The 20,843-nt window shown below is 43.2% G+C and overlaps 1 protein-coding gene and 1 long non-coding RNA gene across 2 annotated transcripts in view; one reads left to right on the forward strand and one right to left on the reverse strand.

Annotated features, from left to right (window-relative positions):
• Positions 1 to 2,501: 2,501 nt before the first annotated feature.
• YWHAZ (tyrosine 3-monooxygenase/tryptophan 5-monooxygenase activation protein zeta) overlaps positions 2,502 to 20,843 on the forward strand; it is a 29,370-nt gene continuing 11,028 nt past the window's right edge. The window contains exons 1-2 of the mRNA XM_074944021.1: positions 2,502 to 2,641; positions 5,311 to 5,614. Coding sequence (XP_074800122.1) covers positions 5,321 to 5,614 — 294 coding nt within the window. The 5' untranslated portion in view covers positions 2,502 to 2,641; positions 5,311 to 5,320. The remainder of the gene's footprint in view (positions 2,642 to 5,310; positions 5,615 to 20,843) is intronic.
• The window catches only part of LOC141982184 (uncharacterized), a 93,709-nt gene continuing 91,606 nt past the window's right edge, over positions 18,741 to 20,843 (reverse strand). Inside the window, exon 3 of the long non-coding RNA XR_012637981.1 lies at positions 18,741 to 19,235. This is a non-coding gene — a long non-coding RNA (uncharacterized LOC141982184). The remainder of the gene's footprint in view (positions 19,236 to 20,843) is intronic.

The following is a 20,843-nucleotide window of genomic DNA, read 5'->3' on the forward strand; positions in this document are numbered from 1 at the left end:
GAGAAAGAGAAGGAGAGGACATGCCTAGAAGTTGTCTAGGGAGTGCATGGATCAACAGGACAGATAAAGGGACACATTGAGCCCCCCGCATCCAAACCCCAACCCTGCTGAGCCTCACCTCCTGCAATCAGACCCTCCCCACTGAACCCCATCCCCTTCATCCAGACCACCCTCCCAGTGATCCCTCTGCACTCCAACACCCGCCCTGACGAGCTCCATGCACCCAGATCCCCACCCCACCAAGCCCCATTCCCCCAGCACCCAGACCCCACTGCTGAGCTCCATCCCCCCTCATCCAGATTCTCCCTCTAAGCCCCAACCATCTTCACCTGGACTCCCCTGCAGAGTCCCATTGTCCCGACCTGGAAACCCAAAATGAACCCTGTGCATCCAGATCCCCCACATACCCAGATCCCCCACTGAGCCACCTGCACTCAGATTGCCCCACATAGAACTCTTTCACCCCAAACCTGGATCCCCCACCCCCCACTTGGATCCTGCTGGGCTGAGCCTGCCCGGCCACACCTGGTGCGGAGGGGCAGGGCCCCAGGCGTTTCTGGGGTAGGCTCTGCCCTTCCACTATGTCAAAGTTTGGTGCAGTCTCACCTCTGAGTCCGTGTCCCGGGGGGGGGGGGGGCAGAGAGGGGCTACAGGGTGATCTCCCACCTCCATGCAGCCAGTGCTCCCCGCTGCCAGACTGGCCTGTGCTCCCCGCTGCCAGTCTGGAGCCTCCAAGTTTATTTATTGACAACAAATAAAATGTGCAGAATTTTAAAATATTATGCACAGAAATTTCTTTTGGTGCAGAATTCCCTCAGAAGTATTATAACCTTTGACATATTTGAAGACTGTTATCATGTTGCCCCCAATATTCTTTTCTCTAGGTTAAACATGCCCAATTCTTTTAACCTTTCCTCATAACCCAGGATGACAAATGTGCGAAGTGGAGGACAAACCATTCTCTGGCAAGGTGATCTGGCTGTAGACCAATTGATCGGGTGGATGCAGTCTGACCATTTTTAGATAATGTTGCAATTTTCTGTCAGAGGAACCCTTTCCATCATAAGTAATGCTCACAATTCAAACACACCTTTTATTCTCAAAACCCTTCTCAACCCTCCCCGACCCCTCCTGAAACCCCCGGCCCTATCCCCAGCAGAGATCTGACCGCATAAAGGGAGAAGTGCCAGAGACTCCAGGAAGGCCACTAGGGACTCTGCTATTGCTATTGATTTTCTGTTTAAGGCACTCAGATCCTCCAGTGATGGGCAATGGCATAAAACTCAGATCGATGGATGACAGCAGAGCACCGGCTTTGCTAGAGTGAAGGGTAAAACCAGCTTTCTGCTTCAAGCTCAACTCTTCTAGGTGCTCTAAAGCAGCGTTTTTCGGCATGTCAGGCACTGAGTCACTCTGGTCAGCACCGCCAACCGGGACATTAAAAGTCCCATCAGCGGTGCTGCCCAGGCTAGTGCCTATCTGTTCCAATACCACGCTGCACCCCAGCAACAGGTCTGGCTTCTAGGCAGGGGGGCCACAGGGCTCCGCGCGCTGCCCCCATCCCGAGCAGCGCTGGGAGGGCAGTGCATGCGGGCGAGAGTCATGCGAAGCCGCTTGCGCGCCTCCGCCTAGTAACCGGACCTGCTGCTGGCTGCTTACATGGCGCACTGCGGTCCGCGGTGCCAGCCAGGCGGGAAGCCTGCTTCTGAACCCTGGTTGTGCCGCTGACCAGGAGTCGCCGGAGGTAAGCCTGTGCCCCAGCCCTGAGCCCCCTAAACCTGGAACCCCTTCCTGCACCCCAAGCTCCCCATCCCCACCCCCAGAGCCTGCACCCCCAGCCCAGACACCCTCCTGCACCCTGAACCGCTCATTCCCAGCCCCACCCTGCAGCCCTCACCCCCCACCCCATTGCCCCAGCCCTGAGCCCCTCCCGCACCCCAAACCCAAGCGCCCTTGGGTCATGGGCATCAACAATTTTCTTCAACTGGGTCCCCAGAAAAAAAGTTTGGAACCCACTGCTCTAAAGAGCTGCTGCAGGGTTACTCAGACTGCTTTGAAATGTCGTGTGTCACACGGGAGCCGGGGCTTCAGCCAGCCACATTTGGGGCTATTTGAACTGAGAGACGCCGCCCCACCGAGGGCACCTCGCACAAGTCAGCAGGAGGGAGCCCCTCCCCGACGGAAGGCGGCATTGTGGCAGGTCTGTGTGGGGGAAGGGAGAATCGGTGCGCGGCCTCTCCCAGCCCTGCCGCCAGGGGAGCGGCGCGGACCCCGCAAGCGCTTGCTCACTCACACGCTGCAGTTGGAAGCAATGGCGCGCGCCCGCGGCAGGGGCTGTGGCGGGGCGAGGCGTGTCCCCCGCGGTGCTGCGCGCGCCGACGCTAGCGGCGGTTGGTGCGGCCCCTGCCCTGTGGGGCGGCGGGGAAGGCGCGGGCGCAGGCGCTCGCTCGCGGTTGCCATGGCCCCGTTTGACGTCACGGGCAGTGTGGTGCCCGTGCGTTGCGGCGCAGTGATTGGCGGAGACCCCGTGTGCGGCGCTGCGAGAGAGGCTGCAGCGGAGAGAGCAGCAGGGTTCGAGAGCTACAGTCCGTGCCGGCTACCCGCCCAGAGAGACTTGTGCCGCCGCTTCCTCCTTACACAGGTAACGGGGCCCACGGCACAGCCAGCCCTGCGGGGCGTCCGCAAGGGGGGAAGGAGCTGGCGGGATAGCGGCGCTCCCGCCCCCGTCCTTTCGCAGGCAGCAGGGCGGCTCCCCGCGCCGGGCTCCGCGGGCAGGGCGCGGGGGCGCTGGCCCCCAGGTAACTATTCCGCCGCTGCGGACGTGGCCTGCGCTGCACAGGTGAGGCCGGGTCCGCCCCTCCCTGTGCCCCCTGTCAGGTTGCTGCCTCGGAGCGGGGGAAGATGGAGCCGTTGGGGGAGGCGGGGGCAGCAGCGTGTGAGCCGGGGCAGGGGGTCAGCTCCTTTGGCAGGTGGGGCTGCTGGGCGGGGGCTCCTTCGGGCCGGGCAGGCAGCGGGGCAGGGGGCGCAGTCCCTCCGGGGCCGGTGCGAGCCGCCCCACCTGGGCGCGCGGGGCCCCGCCAGCAGGGGTGCCGCCTGCCTGGGGCCGGGCGCGTAGCGTGTGGGGCGCAGGCGGCTCGCTGGTTGGGTGTGGTCTCCCGCCGGCAGCGCTGCCTCCGCCTGGCCAAGCGGGGTTCCTGGAGCGCCTTGGTGCGGTGGCCCCGCCCCGGATCCCGGCGCGGAGGGAGCCGGGGTGTCACTGGGGACCCGGGCCGCGGGGCGTGTAATGGGCGCTCTGCCCGGGCTCCCGAGCGGCTACGGCAGCTCCTATAGGGCGGTGACTGCGCTGGCGCCGCGGGGCGGGGTCCGCGCCCCCTCTCTCGCCCGTGTGGCGACGGCGCCGGGCTGCGGCTTTCCCCACTGTCGCTCTGTGTCGGGGCGGGGGCGGGGGTGCGGCCTCCTCCTCCCCCCCCCGCCGCTGGGCTGAGGTGAGCGGGGTTAGCGCGCACAGTGGGCTGGGCTCTGGCACGGATCCGCCATGACAAAGAGCCCAGCCGAGGCGCTGCCTGTCTCGGAACCGGGCGGATGCGGCGGCCGCAGCGCGGGAGGGGCGGCGGGAGGAGTCTAGTCCGGTTGTCCCTCCTCGCCCACGCCGTGTCGATTTCATGATGTAGCCGCCCCACCGCCCCGCGCTCGGTGTAGCCTTGCCGGCTGCAAGCGCGCACCGCGGCCCGGCGCTGCAGAGAGCTCCAGCAGCACCATTTTATGCTGTCAAGACGTGATCTAGTGTACAGAGGAATTGACTGGCATTTTCCCACCATCGCTGTGCTTCATGAAAGTGGCTTCTTTTCTGTTAAAGTGCAGCAGTGCTGTCCAGGATCCTGCCGTGCCAGTCTACTAGCGTTAGCTGGCCAGTAATCACAGTTTGATCAACTGGCTTTCGGAGAATGTTTTAACCATATCTGCCCTGTCTAATCTATGCTGGGTGGTATCATTGCTGTAGCTGCAACCATTATGTAAAATGGCTTCTTAACAGTGTTTGCAGTGTGGTCAAGGCCTTAATCCACCCTAGAAAATATTACAGAGAAATGGAGCAACTGTTCTTGACCAGTGTTGGTTGAAACAGCTACTGAAACGTCTTTCACCCTTGAGATGAGCTGATCTCTGAAAAAAATCTAAATTTTTTTAAATTGAGTTTAAATACAAGAAATTCAATTCCAATAGTCTTATGTGAAGTATTACACTTATGTAAGACAAACAGAACTGTTGGGGAGCAATGGGATGGCAGTTGGAATAAGTAATATAAAAACACACTTTTTAGCCTCATCAGTTAAGATTCCAAGGAATCTTATAGCTAGTGAATATTGCAGGGCTTGAAATAATTACCAAATATTATGAACCAAAGACTAGTGAAATGAGTGTGGGGGATGGTGGACTCTAACCATTCTGACATGCAAAAGGGTATATTTTAATCAAGTTAGATCACTATGATTGAAAGGGCTTGTTAAGATGCAGACCAAAAGGTCTACAACACACCCAGCTAACACTTGCATCTCAATGAGGGTTTTTACTCAAATTGAGCAATGTGCCCATCAAGCCATAACCAGTAAGGTGGAAGAGCAATGCCCAGGTGAGAAGCTCAGCCCCTCCCTTTCTAGGAGGGCTGCAAGTGTATGTGGGTGTATAATTAGGGCCCAAGCTGTGATATCAACCTCTGGCTAGTAAGTATCTGAAAGTTTAAAAACTCCTTCTGGCTGCGGCAGAGTTATTTTTCTTGAGGGAGTTGGGAGTTTTGTGCAGCTAGTTCAGCCTGGAGTTGTTCAGCGTTTTTTTGATTTCTGTTTTTCATTTATTTTTTGGACTGGTCTTCCTCTGAACTGTTTAAGGGTCAGCAACTGATGCTGCTTCCAGTTTGTTCTCAGATCATCAGAAAAATGAAACTGACCAACTTAATCATGCTGATGCTGCTTGGAAGTAGTCTGAAGAGAACTCTGAGCAGTGGCAAGAGGCACTTGAATTGTCTACATACTTGGGAAAGCACAGAAATGGTGCACCTTAACCTTCCAAATGTGATGTGATCTCTGAAATGAAAGATTAGAAGTGCTAATTAAAGGTTTGAATTTGTAGAAATGTCATGGCATGAAGACTTTTAAGTCACTGGTTTTATAAATGTCCAAGCATTGAGAGCCTTAGTTGCATAACTGACTAGCTAGAATATTATATAATTTAAAAAAAAGACTCATTCTACATATGAGGCTAATTTGCCCTTGATGAATATTGTTTAAATAATGCCTTCCTATTTTCCCTCTTCAGAAAAATCAGCATGGATAAAAATGAGCTGGTGCAAAAGGCCAAACTGGCTGAGCAGGCTGAGAGATATGATGACATGGCAGGCTGCATGAAGTCTGTGACTGAGCAAGGAGCTGAATTGTCCAATGAGGAGAGGAATCTTCTCTCTGTTGCTTACAAAAATGTCGTAGGAGCCCGTAGGTCATCTTGGAGAGTCGTCTCGAGTATTGAACAAAAGACGGAAGGTGCTGAGAAAAAACAGCAGATGGCCCGAGAATACAGAGAGAAAATTGAGACAGAGCTAAGAGACATCTGCAATGATGTGCTGGTGAGAGATAATAAAACTGTATTTAATTCGTGTTTGCTTAATATTGCAGGGTAAATAGTTTTGGCCCTGTTTAAACTACTATTTTTCAGTCCCTTGCTAAAAACTGAGGCATTCTATGCAAAGCATCCATAATCTCCCCCATACCACCACTTCTGAAAAACAAAATTAGATAACCAAGTGACTTCTCTTCCTTAAATACATAATTCCAAAACTTCTATTAAAGTCCTCATGGGCATCAACTCTTACATATTTGCAAACTTGTTGAAACTCTTTATTGTACGTAGACTTTATATTCCATTGATCTCTTAATTATACACTTGTATATAAGCAAAAGTATTGACACTATACTTATCTATGAATGAACTAATTAAGGGGCATTGAACCTGGTTTCTTTTCAAAAAAATATTTTTTTCACATAACCCAGATGACTTTTGTATCTGGAATCTTCAATATACTGTGCTGCTTGTATGAGGTTGTAATTCTCACTATGGAAATTGTGCCCCTCCCTGGGTAAGATGATGTAATGTTAGTTATGACTCAGCCATGCAGAAAACTGTCTGCACAAGGAGGCAGTAGCAAAGCTACTGATGTCCTCTTCAAGTTACAGCTTTTAGTGATAAAAAGCTATAACAAAGAAGGTGATCTCTAGAGTTAGCCTACTTTTATGGCTTGCAGTATAGAATAAGATTAGTTAACATGAGGGCTGAATGTTTAAGTTTCTAATTATGATAATTCAAGTGCCAAAAACGCTCTTTGAAGTATCTAGTTACCTACATTTTTCGAACTTTACAATAATACACACATACTGGTATACAATGAACTCATTGCTAGTGAGTGTCTTCCTTTTTCATGTGTGCTGAGGTGGAAATCCTATTGCTGGTGAGAACAGCGACAGTAAATCAAGAACTTCACTGAAATTTTGTGATATAAGGATTCAAGTTATACATGAATATGTTGTAAAATCAGCTAAGATACATGCAGATGTTGATTAAAATGGTATGCACGCTTCAGCTGAACCCTTCTTTTAAACTTCTGTTAAGGTTACTGACTCACCTTAAATCTTGGCTGGTGGATAGTCACTAGATGAAATGCGATATGATCATCCCTTAGAATGAACTGAAATGTATGGAATACAACTTCTCCAAAGGTGTAGAAGAGAATATGGCAATTTCAGCATCATCCTGAGTGTCTAGTTCTATTTAGGGTCTATCTTCCTTGGAGATTGGCACACTAAAAGTACTCATGCAGAATGTGTCTTAACATTAATATAAGGGTAACTTTAAAGTGCCTATGGAACCGGGACTGCCTAGCTTACGCAGATGTAACACTATTAAAACAACTTTCTCAATGTGAAGTGTGCTTCAATCCGATTAAGGACTACTACCCAAAGCTGCTAATTCCTAATTTTATTTCAGTAGGTCTCATATTGGTGGGAGAGAACAGAATTTTTGAAAAGGACACTGCTTGGGCAGACTTAATACAAAACTCAGCCTTGTAAACTAGGTTCATAAAGCTTTAAAGCCAACAACTTCATAAAAGATTTCTTAATTCTGCTAAAAGATTTATTGGAGACAGCAGTGTTTGCAATCAAACACTGAAGTATTTTTTTTCTCAAGCATGAAAAACAGATTCTGAAACAAGGTTTGCATTGTTCCTGCTTAAAAAATAAAGCAGGAAACTAAAATATTAAACTATTTCAGCATGTTTTAATCTAAGGTATCTGTGTGTGGAAAAACAAGCCAAAAAAAAAAAAAGCCTGTCAGTATCCTTCAGATTTCAGAAGGGACTTTAAATTGTTTGTTGTATTTGGTGATCAGAAATATAAATTATCTGTTTAGATCATTACTACTCAGCATACTTAACTGACTTCAGCCAGCTAAAATCTTACTCATCTGGGTGTGGCCAGTCCAGTTATTCTTAATCAAAACTAAACCTGTTTGGACTAAGCCACCATCCAGATGAAACAGCATTGACTTTTTTTAAGAAAACTGCTCTTCTAAATGCTAGGTTTAAAAAAAAAAAAAAAAAAAAGTTAGACTATTACTATCTTATGTATCCATGTGGCTGGTTTTAAAAATGCTTTCAAAGGTGCACTAATTATCAAGGTTAAAATTTTGGTTAAAGAATTAACGTTTATAGCTAAACTCACTCTTGTGTCTTGATGGATAAGATGTCCCACATAGACTCATTAATTAAACTAGTATGTACCAAGAAGTTTCTGTACCAGATTCGATGACTTGAGATGGGCAAACGGGATAAAATCCAGTCCACATTCATTTTAGCCCATGTTACTAAGTGAGAGAATCAACTACAACAGCATATTTTAGCTGTATATTCAACATAGGTATCTGCATGATACTACTATCTGAGTGAAAATGAAAAGAGACTTACTTTAATTACAAGTTTTTGTAGTTGGACTCTATAGAATAGCCTACAACTATCCACATAGCAAACTAAATAATTTCAGAGGAAAATGAGACTGACCAGAGAGCGTAGTTATTGACTCTGCTTTTATATAGACAACTGGATCTTAAGTGTGTATAATAAAGTTCCAGTTATACACAGTTCATGGCCTTTACAAAGTTTCATGCAAAAACTACTCAGGCTCCCTATGCTTCCCTAACAAGCTCCATTTAAATGAATGTATTCGCTTTTCTTTCCCACTCTACTTGGTCATTAAATAAATGACTTTTTTAAGCTGCTGCTCTCCCTCGGTATTTGCAGGGTCATTCAGGAAACACTGCAAAGTATGAAATATTGTACCACAATTCACTTGGAAGTAATAGATATCCTAATCGCTAAATTGATAGATTAGGAAAGTGGTGGGGGGAAGCCCTTTAGTCTACTGCGTTTGTGACATTACCGGAATGTGGCGGCAGTTGGTTGTGCTGGAGCTTTATGATGCTGCATTCGTAATTTGCTGGGAACATATTAAAGTGGTAGATTAAAATAAATAGCATGAACACAATCCATTTGGTGGGGCAGTGGATTGGGATTTGGGAGACCTGGGTTCGGTTCCCAGCTCTGCTGCTGACCTGCTGTGACCCTGGTATTACCAGTCTTCCATTTAAACTGGAATTATTCTGATATGGAAGCGTGGGAAATTGGTCAAGGAATACTTTCTAAAGGATTTGACACTTCATAGTATGTATACAGGTACTGGCTTTTCCAAAACACTTAACAGCTGTAAAGGAAGCGCAGGGCTTCAGACAAGCATTGGCCTGCGCCAGTTGCTAGGTGCTCACTTAAAACACGAGCAATACCTGACAATTTACAATGGAAAGTAGTACTGGGGGAACGCATACTTAAGAGATTCTCAAAAAGAACAGGAGTACTTGTGGCACCTAAGAGACTAACAAATTTATTTGAGCATAAGATTTTGTGGGCTAAAATCCACTTCATCGGATGCATGCAGTGGAAAATACAGTAGGAAGATATAGCTATAGATAGATATATTCATAGATTCTATAGGCCTAGCACATTGCACATACCAGGGGCTCCTTGCATTCCTCCATCTCCCTCTTAAGCTCCTTATGTGCCACCTTCCCTGCTTTTCTATTTCAGGGAGTCCCTGCAACTCTTCTGTGCTTGAGTCTGTGTCCTCCATTACCCCCCTGCACCTCCCTTCCTGGGCTCTATGTTCCCTTTCCCAATCCTTCCGCAGACTGCAGATCACTGTTTCCATGCCCCCTACCTCCTTTTTCCTCTTCCGGGTCCCTGATTTCCCTCATCACCACTCCCACCTCTGTTCCCTTGTATGTCTCTCCTTTTGTCCACTCGCTAGAGTTGTCTCCCACAAAGCCACCATGTAAGACTCTCTCTTTGTCTGGCATCTGACAGAAATATCTTCTCCACACAGCAAGTTAAATGGCTGCCACTGATATGTGTAGGCAGTACCAGGAAGCCTGATTATTCTCTGAATCCAGAGTCTCTGGTGTTTCTTTTTACATCAAAATCAATAGAGTTGTCTTTTGATGCCTAGAATACTCCCTGAAATTTTGGAATTGATCAGTGCGATGTTCCAAGTTATTGTTAGAAAAATGCAGTTGAGTTTAGGGCCTTGTTTTGCTCAGCCAAAAAATCCAGGGACAAGTGGTCTGTCCAGGGACTCCTTGAATGAGGTAATGAGGCCTTCTTCCTCAAATTGTGTCTGTAAAACAACTGCTTCATACTAATTTCAGGGTCAGAAGTTTACAGTGGCACTTCTTCAGGGAAGTGCATCTACTTACACTTGCTATAAGTACACACTGTAAACTGAAGCTGGGTAGTAGCAGAACTGAAGGAAGAGGGCAGAATTTAATCATCCACCTGTATTTTTTTGGTATACAGTTCTCTGAAGTGGATATATAAAAACCCCCAAATTTTATGTGTTTGTGAAGGAGCATAAGTAGCGTCAGAACAGACCCAAGTGACTGCTTGTTCTCAAAGTGCTGCAGCAGGGATGTCTGTTGCCTTAGTTTTGGGAATTGGCCATTCTAAAACACTATTTCATATTCCATTGATAAAGCTATATAGGTGTAAGAGGTTAATATGCTATCACCTATTCATATTTACCACATTCCATCTATACTTAATCATATTTCTGCATCAGCTGTTAATGAGTAGTACTAGCAAAATTAACATCCCCCACTTGGCTTGTCTAGGGTTTGAGTTACCATTGAATGCTTTTGCAGATGGACATACATGACTATATTTTTACTTTAAAAGTGGCATCTAACATAGTCTCCTACTTCCAGCCTACTAATTTTTAGGGAACACCGCCGTAATTTTTCTGGCAGGTAGACTGGTGGGTTGGTGGTGGGCTCTAATGGTGTAATAACAGTGAATCAGTTGGTTGAGTTCAGTGGGTTTTTTTCAGCAGCTGCATTGCTTAACTCTTGTGATTCAATATAATTCACTATACTGTGAAAGATTTTAACAAACTTGCCAGAAAAGATATTCAGTACTTCCATGGAAGTACTATCGCTGCATGTAATTCTATGGCCATTTAACATCTTTTCTAAATGTAGACTTGATATTAAGTCTCCATGTCAATTCATATTTTTTGTCCTGTATTCAAAACTTTTTGGAGTATGCAGCAGAAGTTTAGCCAGAACTTGTATCAAGAACTTTATTTGAATTTTCAAAGGCATCTAAAGAATTATGCGCTCCAATTATTAAAATTCAGTGGGAGTTGAATGCCTAGTCCCCTTAGGCTCTCTTGAAAAATCTTAGTCATTAGCAGTTGTAATATATCTGTTTTTCTGTTTTAGAACCATTAGTTAAGACTATTATATGCTAAAGAATGTTAGAAATTCTACATTTGTGAATTAAATTGTTAGTCTTTTGGATTTACAAGTGATGCATTGAAGGTAACCGGTATATTTCAGAGAGATTACTAGCTATAGTTCAATTTTTAGTTTTCCATTAAGGCTCTAAATGAGGTCTCCTCTTGATTTAATTGTCTATGATCAGCCTTTCCATTAGGCTTCAGTGTACGGTTGCCAAAGTATTGAATAGGAGGCAGGTGCAAACTCATTGAGTCTTCTGACTTCACACTGTTAATTTGTGAGAATTACTTCCTGGTTGTAGCTGCACCTATCTGAACTCTTTTCCCCATCACAAAGGTGTAGGAACTTGCTAAAATAACAAGATAGTTTTCCTTTAATTCTCTAACAAAAGGTTTCTAGTCAAACTACTAATATGCTGCTAACAGCTCCAAAATCACAAAGCGGAACTGAAACTCTGTCAGTCATCAATAAATTGGTTAGTCTGTAAGGTGCCACAAGTACTCCTTTTCTTCTTGCGAATACAGACTAACACGGCTGTTACTCTGAAACCAATAACTTTGAGTTTGAGATGGACTGCTAACTACCCTGATCAGTTTGGTGTAATATAAATCAGAATGACTACATTTGATTCTATTAATTCTTCTGCAAAGGTATGAAACTTTGGCTCACTAACAGGGTAGCAAAGTGTCTGGATTCCAGCACAGTCAAGATACGTGGTTCATTCTTAACAATAAAGCTGTATGGACAAAGGAAAGGACAACTGTCAATATTGTGTGTTCTGGCCTTGATCTAGCTAGATGTATTTGTTGCACTAATCACCATAGTGACTAGGTGTGAGAGATCCCCCTTAATAAGTGCAAGCAGGAACATGGAAAAAGTCAGTACAAGTTTCATGGAACAGTCAGTATTTGGAAGTGAGAACACATCTTTCTGATAGCCATTTGTTTTTCCCTCATTAATTCCCACCTGACTTTAATTTCTAGCATGAATAGCAAGAACTACACACAGTGCTTGGTACTATATGATGGCATCCGAACAAAGCTTTTCTTTAACTTTTGCAAGAACTTAAAAATGAACTTGCCAGTAACAAGTAGGAAATTGACACTACCAAAATAAAAATGACACACATTTGGTCAGTTGCCTAATACTATGACTATCTTTTTCCCTCTGACCCCCGCTGTTGCTTGTAGCTTTCTACCGATTGTTGATGAAATTATTGTAATAAAGTTGCCTTACTAATAATCCATTCCTCCAGGCCACACTGCTTCTAGTAACCAGTTTTGCTTAAGCTCAGATAAATTTCTATTTGAACAGCATCTGTTAGGTGTGCCTCAGAACTAGATCCCTTTACTTGCCACACATGTTTGTGTCTGGCTTAGTCTGGACTGAACCATATTAATTCATGTTTTTTTCCATTGGTGAAACTCACATCCGTGAGTAAGTCCTGATAAAACAGATGTTTGGCTAACTTGTTTATAATTACTAGTCTGAAAGGGGTGGAAGTGTTTTACTCTACTAGTAAAGGACAGGGTAGCCTAAAGCTCTTGACAGAACTCTTGTAATCAAGAGCATCTGAAGAGGCTTCTCCTTAGAAGTTGCCTGTAGCAAGGGAATGCTAAGTACATAGTATCCATGTGATCCTCAAACTAGGAGAAAATTGACATCTTAAAGATTCCTTTTTATTGGCAGTAGTTTCAACTTTTGAGATAGCTTGATTAATAAAATCATTTAATGCTGCTACTGATTGGCATTTATCAAATTATACTCAGTGTGAATTCTTTTCTTTCTCCTGCTGCACAGGGAGAAAGACAAATGTATGGAAAGAAGCCAGAAAACTTGTATTTTGTAAGTGATGGCTCTCGTACTCCACAGACATAACTGACGTTTAATAGTTGCTGGATGGAAAACAGTCATAACTACAAATCCAGTGTATATTGCAGAAGAAAATATCTAAGTTTATCATAAAATCTGATCAAGATGAGACCCTGTAAAAGTAGATGTACAGTCCTAAAATGGAATATCACTGGAACAACTATGGTCCTGCACTGTTGGCATGCTCATAAGTTTAGATTTAATATAAAATTCCATTTGGAACACAGACTAGATCATGATCTTTTCTCCTTGTGCTGTGTGTGCACTGAAAAATAACTCAACTTAGATTGTCTAACGTATGTTCTTTCCCTACTTCATTGGTAGGGAGAAAAACCTCTTAAGCTGTTCATTTGAAACATCACATACATAATGCTGTAAAATATAACTTACACTAAGGCAGTTAGTGGCACCCTTGCCTATTGTAGAATGCCTAGTTCCTTTTGCTTTCAAAAGAGTCCAGATCTCAGGCAGTTTGGATAATGTTGCACTTGATCTTATGCATGGCCAGTTATTGATGTACACGGCCTACATGAAGGGAAGGAACGTGCAAAATATAGTTTTTTAATAAATAACACTGGAAATTGCAGAAGTATCTTACAGCTCTGCACTGTAATCTCTCAAAACTACATGAGTAAATTTAAGTGACCAAAATGTGCTACATCTTATAAAAGATTTGATGGACTGTCACTGATTTGCAGTGTAGAAGGGCAAATGGAGAGCCACTAATCACCCATCAACCGGTCACCCTTATTTTTTCTCTGTTATGTTTCTTGCTCTTTTTCCTGTCTCTCTATATTCATTTCTTACTCCAGTCCCTACTATTCCTTCTTAAAGAAACACAAAACTTCTTTGTAATAGACCATATCTTGCATATGGAATTAATATGATGACAAGGGTCTACCATCAAGTGTGGTAGTTTTACTTGTATCCCCTTTTAGACTAAAAGCATTTTTGGGCAGGCACTCTTCCTATTACAGTACCTCTCATAACAGGGCCATGATCCTGATTTGGGCTTACGTACTACTGCAATTTAGATAATACTGAAATAATCTTGGTAGTTTCTACAAAATATAGCCAGATTTAAGTACCAACGTTTGATGCTGTACAAGACATAGATCTGATTGCCTGCCTGCAGGAGTTTATAATACAGAATCAAATAAGACTCAGAAGGTGGTAATAGAGCCCTTTATATAAAAAAGGAAAAGTGTGGAATTGTCAGAGGCCTCATAGAAATGGGTTTTCAAGAGGGATTTAATAGAAGATGAGACTCCAGTGTCCTGGGACAGGGAGGTCCATGTCAGAAATAGGTTGCATAAAAGAAGGCTTAAACTGAGAGAGACAAGTGTGGTAAGACTTAATCAGTAAACGCGGTAAAATATCCTCCAGTACTTTTAATCCCTTTCATTCCCTAGTAAAATTAATTTTGAATATAACATTGTAAAATAAACAAGTTTGGTATTAATGTTAAAAAATGGCATTGGTTTTGGTATAAACTAACATGACACTCATTTGAGTTCTTAAACTAGCGTAATTGTTTTATCAGTCCAACACATTTACAAATGCAGGCCTTCAAATTTTTGATCCTTCTAAAGTTTGATGTCTTTCCAACATAAGGTCTGAGTTTTATATTAGTACTTCTAGGCTTTTCTTTCATTGGATATCTTAACAGTAATCAATGGCTTTAGTGTCCTAGGAAGGAAAGCTTTCATAAAGTATGGATAAGTTCTTACAGGGTAGATATAATTTAAATCAAATTGATTTAAATCACGAGTCAGGAAAACTCGATTTAATCATGGATTTCTACATAAAAGTGCATTCTTGTTGGTTGTTAAACCTTAATACATATTCTTCACAAGTTGGAGATAGATGTAGGTTTCATTTTTAGAAGTGAATTTACTATACATTTTTAAAGTGATTTATTTTGAAAACTTTTCAGATTAGTTTTCCAGCTATCTGAAAATGAATTATTTCGTTATTTCATTTACCAAAGCAGATATTTATGAAATCATTGGGAGGTGAATGATCTCCATTCAACAGGTTAATCATTAATATGTGGAGGATTTTCTTGCCATGCTGTATTAGGAGGAGAACATCACCAGATACATTTTAATTGTTTTAGTTAAATAAAACAACAACGTTATGTATTCTGGATTTTTTTCTTCAACAGCAAACATATATTTTAACAAAACAAGCATATGAATTTTTGAATTTAAACATTCAATTTGTTTAAAATCAGGTTTGTTTTTGTTAAAATTGTTTAAAATAGTTTAATGAAATATTATTTTTTTTAAAAAAAAATCACTGTCAGCTAGGTCAACATGAGAAACTTTAAAATATTGGCTTCTGCAGCTAACTCAGTCATCTTCACCTTCATTTTCCTGTTTGTTCATAATCTGGAAAAGAAAAACAAGCTTTCCTGCTTTTTCAGGTCCCGAACAGTTTCTCAATTTGGAGTGAATTAGTCCAAAGAAAGAAAATATTATTTCTACACAGGCAGAAGAAGCTACTGCTGTTGATCACTTCACTAGTCTCTGAATCCAAGTGCTTAAGTGACTTCCACCAGTTCACTGGTGTGATTTTCTTTAAAACATCACCAGCAAACATATTTCTTGAATGGTTCACCCTTAGCTCTGAAGTTTATTATAGTTGGCATTATGGAGGGATGACTACTGGATGTCCATGTCATAGCCAACTCCTCTTCTTCAGCAGTTAAGGCTTGACCCTGGTACCAAGTATTGAGAATATAGTGCTTGTCCCATTTTGTTTTTTTTAATGCTTGTAATTTAAAACTCTGTCATTGCATATTTCTCTTTTTAAGATCTCATTCAGTTCCTTCCAAATTTCAGCAACATCAGCAATAGAACAGCTATTTCCCTGCATTTTGTTCAAGGCTACAGAAATAGGCATCAGGGTATGCAGCATGTGTTCAACATTTCTCTTAGGCCCAATGTTGAGAACTTTTGCTGTTACAGTGCCATCTATTTTTTCATGATTTTGTTCATAAACTGTCATCAGATTAGGCCAGTTCTTGATATAGTGCTCAAAACAGTCCACTACTGAGTTCATTCGCACATCTTGTGGGAGAGTTAGCTTGTTTCCTCCCACTTTTTTCAGAGCAGCTGCTGCAAAGTGCTTGTTAAAGAAGTGTTTTGCAATTTCAACAACATTAGCCTTTATTTCTGGAACACTGAAGTCTTTGGCTAGGAGGTGCATCAAATGAGCACTGCAGCCGTCTGTTATTAGCTTGGGACTCTCTTCTAAATTTCTTCTCATCTTGGATACATTTGCAGCATTGTCTGTGACCATGCTGCGAGACATTGGAATTTTTTTCAGTTTGTTATACCTTTTACTGCTACTTCTTGTAAGTATTCTGCTGTATGTTCATTTCCTGATGTATCAGTTGTTTCTGTCAGGAAGACATTCCCTTCTTCTGTTGTCATAGAAGCACGTACAACAAGATCATTGTGGACATTGCTCCACCCATCAAGACTCAAGATAACAATTTCACCCTCTAGACCTTTTGCACACTGCTCAATTTCTCTTTCATACACTTTATCCAGCGATTTGCCTGCAACATCTGCTCTGTTGGGTGGACTGTATCCTGGTCTTAATGACTGAACCATGTTAATGAAGTGTGGGTTCTCAATCATACAGAAAGGCGAGTTTGTTGCGTAAACAAAACCGGGCAATCTTTTCATCAGTTACCTCTTTTTGTAATCTGCTTGTTCTTATCACAAACTTATCTATGGTTTGGTTCTGGATGATGGAGTTGTTTTTTTTCCTTTTTGCTACAGATGATATACTGTGGCTATGTGACATACATGATGTGACTGAAACACTGTCATTGGCAGATAACTGAAACTATAGAAAATGATGGTGATCTCGAAGGTGGATAGTCTTCAGAATCCTGTATGTGGAGGGTGGATTCTCCTAAACAAAATAAGTCAAAGCAGTTATTTAATTATTATTACCGTACTGCTCATTTAGTATTCTAATTGTATTCACTGACACTCAATACCACTTTAAAGGTGAAATTGTAAAAGGAAGATCTGCCTATTTCTGCTTTTTATTTTTTATCACAACTGCACCTAAAATGATAGTACCATAGAGTAACAACTATATTTTTTGCTCAAACATGAGAATTCAAGAATAGTCCAGAAGGAAGACAGGCAATCCTTAAGAAAGAAGTATGAAATATAAAATTTTACTAACCTGAAGATCCTGCATGTTCAGATATGTTCCTTTCATCATCTTCAACGCAGCTTGCTCCTGAGAAGGAACACTTCTCATGTTGTTTCATTCGGGCAACCAGGCCTTGCATTTCTTTGTTGCACTCTTTGTGTTTTGCACGCATGCCTGTCTTTCCCACAGGTAGAGGAACTTCATTAAATATTCCCAAACTGGGTCTCTTTTATGGCCTGCTGCCATTATAGGTTTTCCCTTCTAGTGTTAGAATGGTATGGTAGATCTCAAATCAGTGAAGGCTACACTCAGAAAGACCTCAGGACTTCTGGAATATGCTGCTTAAACAGTTTCACTTTTTTGTTTCTCCTGCCTGTCCCTCCCTTCTCACATTTATTTCCAGACTTTTCCTCCTTGTCCAGATCTATTTTGCCCCCAACAATCTTCAAGTCATTGGACTTTCTGAAACTTTGCACTTTTAGAGAGAGTTAAGGGATTGACTCTGTACACAAATTTGCAGAGGGGACAATAGAGTTGAGGTCTGTTATTTCTCACCTCTAATTATGTATGCATGTATTTATTTATTTTAAAACATTTTTGCCCTTAACAAGCATGTTATCTCTGGAGACACCAATCCACAGTTTGAGAACTGCATCTTTGATAGTATCTTCTAGACTGAGCACTGAGTCCCATTTGAAAGATTAACCTAAATAATCTATAGAGAAACCCCTGGAATCCCATAAGATTGGGTCCCTAATCCATAAACTATTGGAACTAATTTACAAAATTTTTCTTAAATAGTACATGAATATATTGTCTCATACTATAGAATTACAACTTATAATCCCTATTCCATGTTGAGATATCTTTGAGTGATGATGTATCTTAATTAAAACTATCTTTAGATAGTTTTTTTTCCTCAAAAAGCATTTTATCAAAATCATTTGATTTTTATCCACCCTGAGTTCTTATGTATTCTTTCTCTTAAATTAGGTATATTGCTGTTAATGAGCAGCTGATATCTTTAGGACAAGTGAGCCCACTCCTAATGGCCTGCCCTTGTTTGTCAGAAGGGAAATACTTTAAATAGAACACTGTATTGCAGAAACCTTCCTCAGGTACAATATTAATTATTCAGAATCCCCAGGTGGGAACATTCATTTTTACTGAAAGCTTCATCAACAATTTCATCAGTGTGTACACTCAGAACTAGAAGCAGCTGGCCAAAGTAGGACATTGGTTTAACATCTTCTGTTGGATTAAGGAACCTGTTCCTGCCAGGTTAGTTTCACCAAAAGAAATGAATGAACACACTTTTCTACAAAGGTAGTTCAGGCCCCAGATGCCAGTAAAGGGCTATTTTAATCGCCATGGGTTGCATTCCAGTCTTTGCTTGAAGTCCAGAGCACAACTTCATAACTCCAGTATGTACACTACCTACATGAAGGAAAAGCACTTACGTTGCAAAAAATTTTGTTTTATTTTTTATTTATTTAAAATGTACAAACAGTAAGCGTCTCTGGGATAAACCTCATTTTGCTGGACCACAGGAACAAATTGCGTTAAATGACTAGTCCCGAAAGAACATATCTGCTACATTTGTAAATCACCATGTAAATTTACAATGTACAGATGTTTTAGTGGTGCATACTGAATATGTATATTTGCCTTGATTTTCTAACTAGCTGGTGGTTTCTCAACAGCTGGAACAGTGGAAAAATAAATCTCTTGCTTTGGTCATTTCTCAGAGTGGAACAGTAAATATCCTTGTTAGCTAAGATCACTAGTTCCAATCTAGCCTAAGCTAATATGCAAAAAAGATTCAGTGGCAGTGTGCCACTGCAGATTACTGGACATTACTCTTTAACTATAACAAGTGTTCTTGGCTGTTTCATCATAAGCCTAGAAGTAGATCAGGACTGAGATTCACTGGCAGATTAGTGAAGCTTGTGCTGAAGCTGTCTATATTGTATCTTTTTTTTTATTCTGTTTTAAAGATTTTTTTTTGGTAGTACTGAAATTCCCTTGGGTTGGGATAGAAATCTGCCAAGTTTCCTCTTTAAGTGCTGGTCCATATGTGCATTCCACACATGAGGTACCCACACGTACCATGTGCCCAAGTCTCAAGGTTTAGGCAAGCAGTGTCCATTGGTCCCACATGCATAGTAGATCTCCTTGCGCTTCTAAGTAAGGGCATAAGAGGCAGTGTGGGTCAATGCCCACTCAGTTGCTTCTTACCATCATATGGCCTGACTGTGAATCCAGTGTCCTCTCCTGCTCCAGTCTTTCAGAAAATCCTGTAAATAAGATTTTAAATAGTTATTCTTTTAGCACAGTATAGTTAGTTTTTAGTATAGCTTGTTTCCCCAGACCAGGTATAGTCCCTGACTGTGGGGAGGCAATCCAGAGTCCTGGGCTTCAAAAACTGTCTCTCCTGCTGTGCGTATCTCTCCATCAGTGACTAACATCAGCGCTGCCTGATGCATATTTCGACGAAGTGCAGCATTTGTTGCTTGTTTCCACGGAGAACTCTCAAAGTTCATGAGCTATGCCTTAGAAAACACTTAGTGGAGAAGGCCATGAGGTGTGTCTCTGATTTGGCAAGGGAGATTTGGTACATCGGCCTCACCAAACGAGCAGCTCCCCTCCGAGCACATGCTTAAGAGTGGAGCCCTCAGTTTCTAAGCATAAAGACATCTTTCTCTAGGGATTTCCATGAGAGCAAGGGACACTCTCATGGGCACAAGGACAAACCCCATTGAAGACCATCCATAAGAGAAGTGCTCCTTCCCTGAGCCCACCGAGGTTGGGTGACCCCCTACTTGCAGACCATGAGGAACTGATTCCGCAAAAAGACCCTGAGACTGGAAGATGAAGCAGGTAACAAAGCGTAAGGACCATCATCCAGTGGTCCTGTCAGTGAGTGCAGCTCCAGAATCTGCAGTACCAACTCATCTGCACAAAGAACACACCTCGTCTAAAGATGCTCCTATACCGTCAATGCTGACCACCAAGACCCATGCACACTGGAGTGCAGAGATCTACACGGCACTGGAGGATATCTTACTCCCCCTATCTGCAGTCTCCCCTTTTGTCTGTCCCAGCCCTCCTGAACGACATTACTAAACTGGAAGATACTACTTTGGTATCCAGGAACCGTCTCTGAACGATCGGGCAGGATTGCCCTGGTACTGACAGCTCTGCCATTCCAGCAGGAGTGATCTCCCCACCCCTCCCCCCCAAGATTGAGAATGAATCTGATGGGCTGGTCCCTCCTTCATCCCCACAGAGAGAGCCACACGCAGACAGTCACTACTCTTATGTACACAACCACTCTAGGGACCAGTGGTTTCCCATTCCATGCCCCCCTACCCCCAGTGGTTGGTCCTTTCTGGCCTTACTGTGGGCTGTGGGATCTCTATACCAGATGTCCAGGACCCACCCAAGAGTCTTTCCGCTCTTCTCCCAACCAGTTCCATCAGTGTATGAGGAGGAGGAGGGGTGTTAAACTGGAACTGCAGATACTGACAAGTTCCGACGGGAGTCTCCCCCTCTTCTCCAGATGAGGCAGTTTCTTCTTCTTCTTCCCCATCCCCACCAGTAGACCATAAGCAATACCAGGACTTATTACGAATAGTGGCTGACAATCTCCAGTTATCTCCGGAGGAAGTCTAAGACCCACACCACCAACTGTTGGACGTTCTGCAGCCTCAGGTCCCGAGTAAGGTAGCCTTTCCAGTTAATGAAACCATATTGGAACTTGCGAGATTAGTCTGTGCTCCCACACCTAAGAATTTCCCAACTCTCTGTTGGTGCAGGCTGCTACAGAATGAAATAGGTCACAATACCCAAGGATCCCATTCCATCAGACAAGGGTTCCAAGAGATGACCTCCTAGGCAGAAAG

The sequence above is a fragment of the Natator depressus genome, chromosome 2 (genome assembly GCF_965152275.1).
Source record: "Natator depressus isolate rNatDep1 chromosome 2, rNatDep2.hap1, whole genome shotgun sequence".
Lineage (NCBI taxonomy): Eukaryota > Metazoa > Chordata > Testudines > Cheloniidae > Natator > Natator depressus.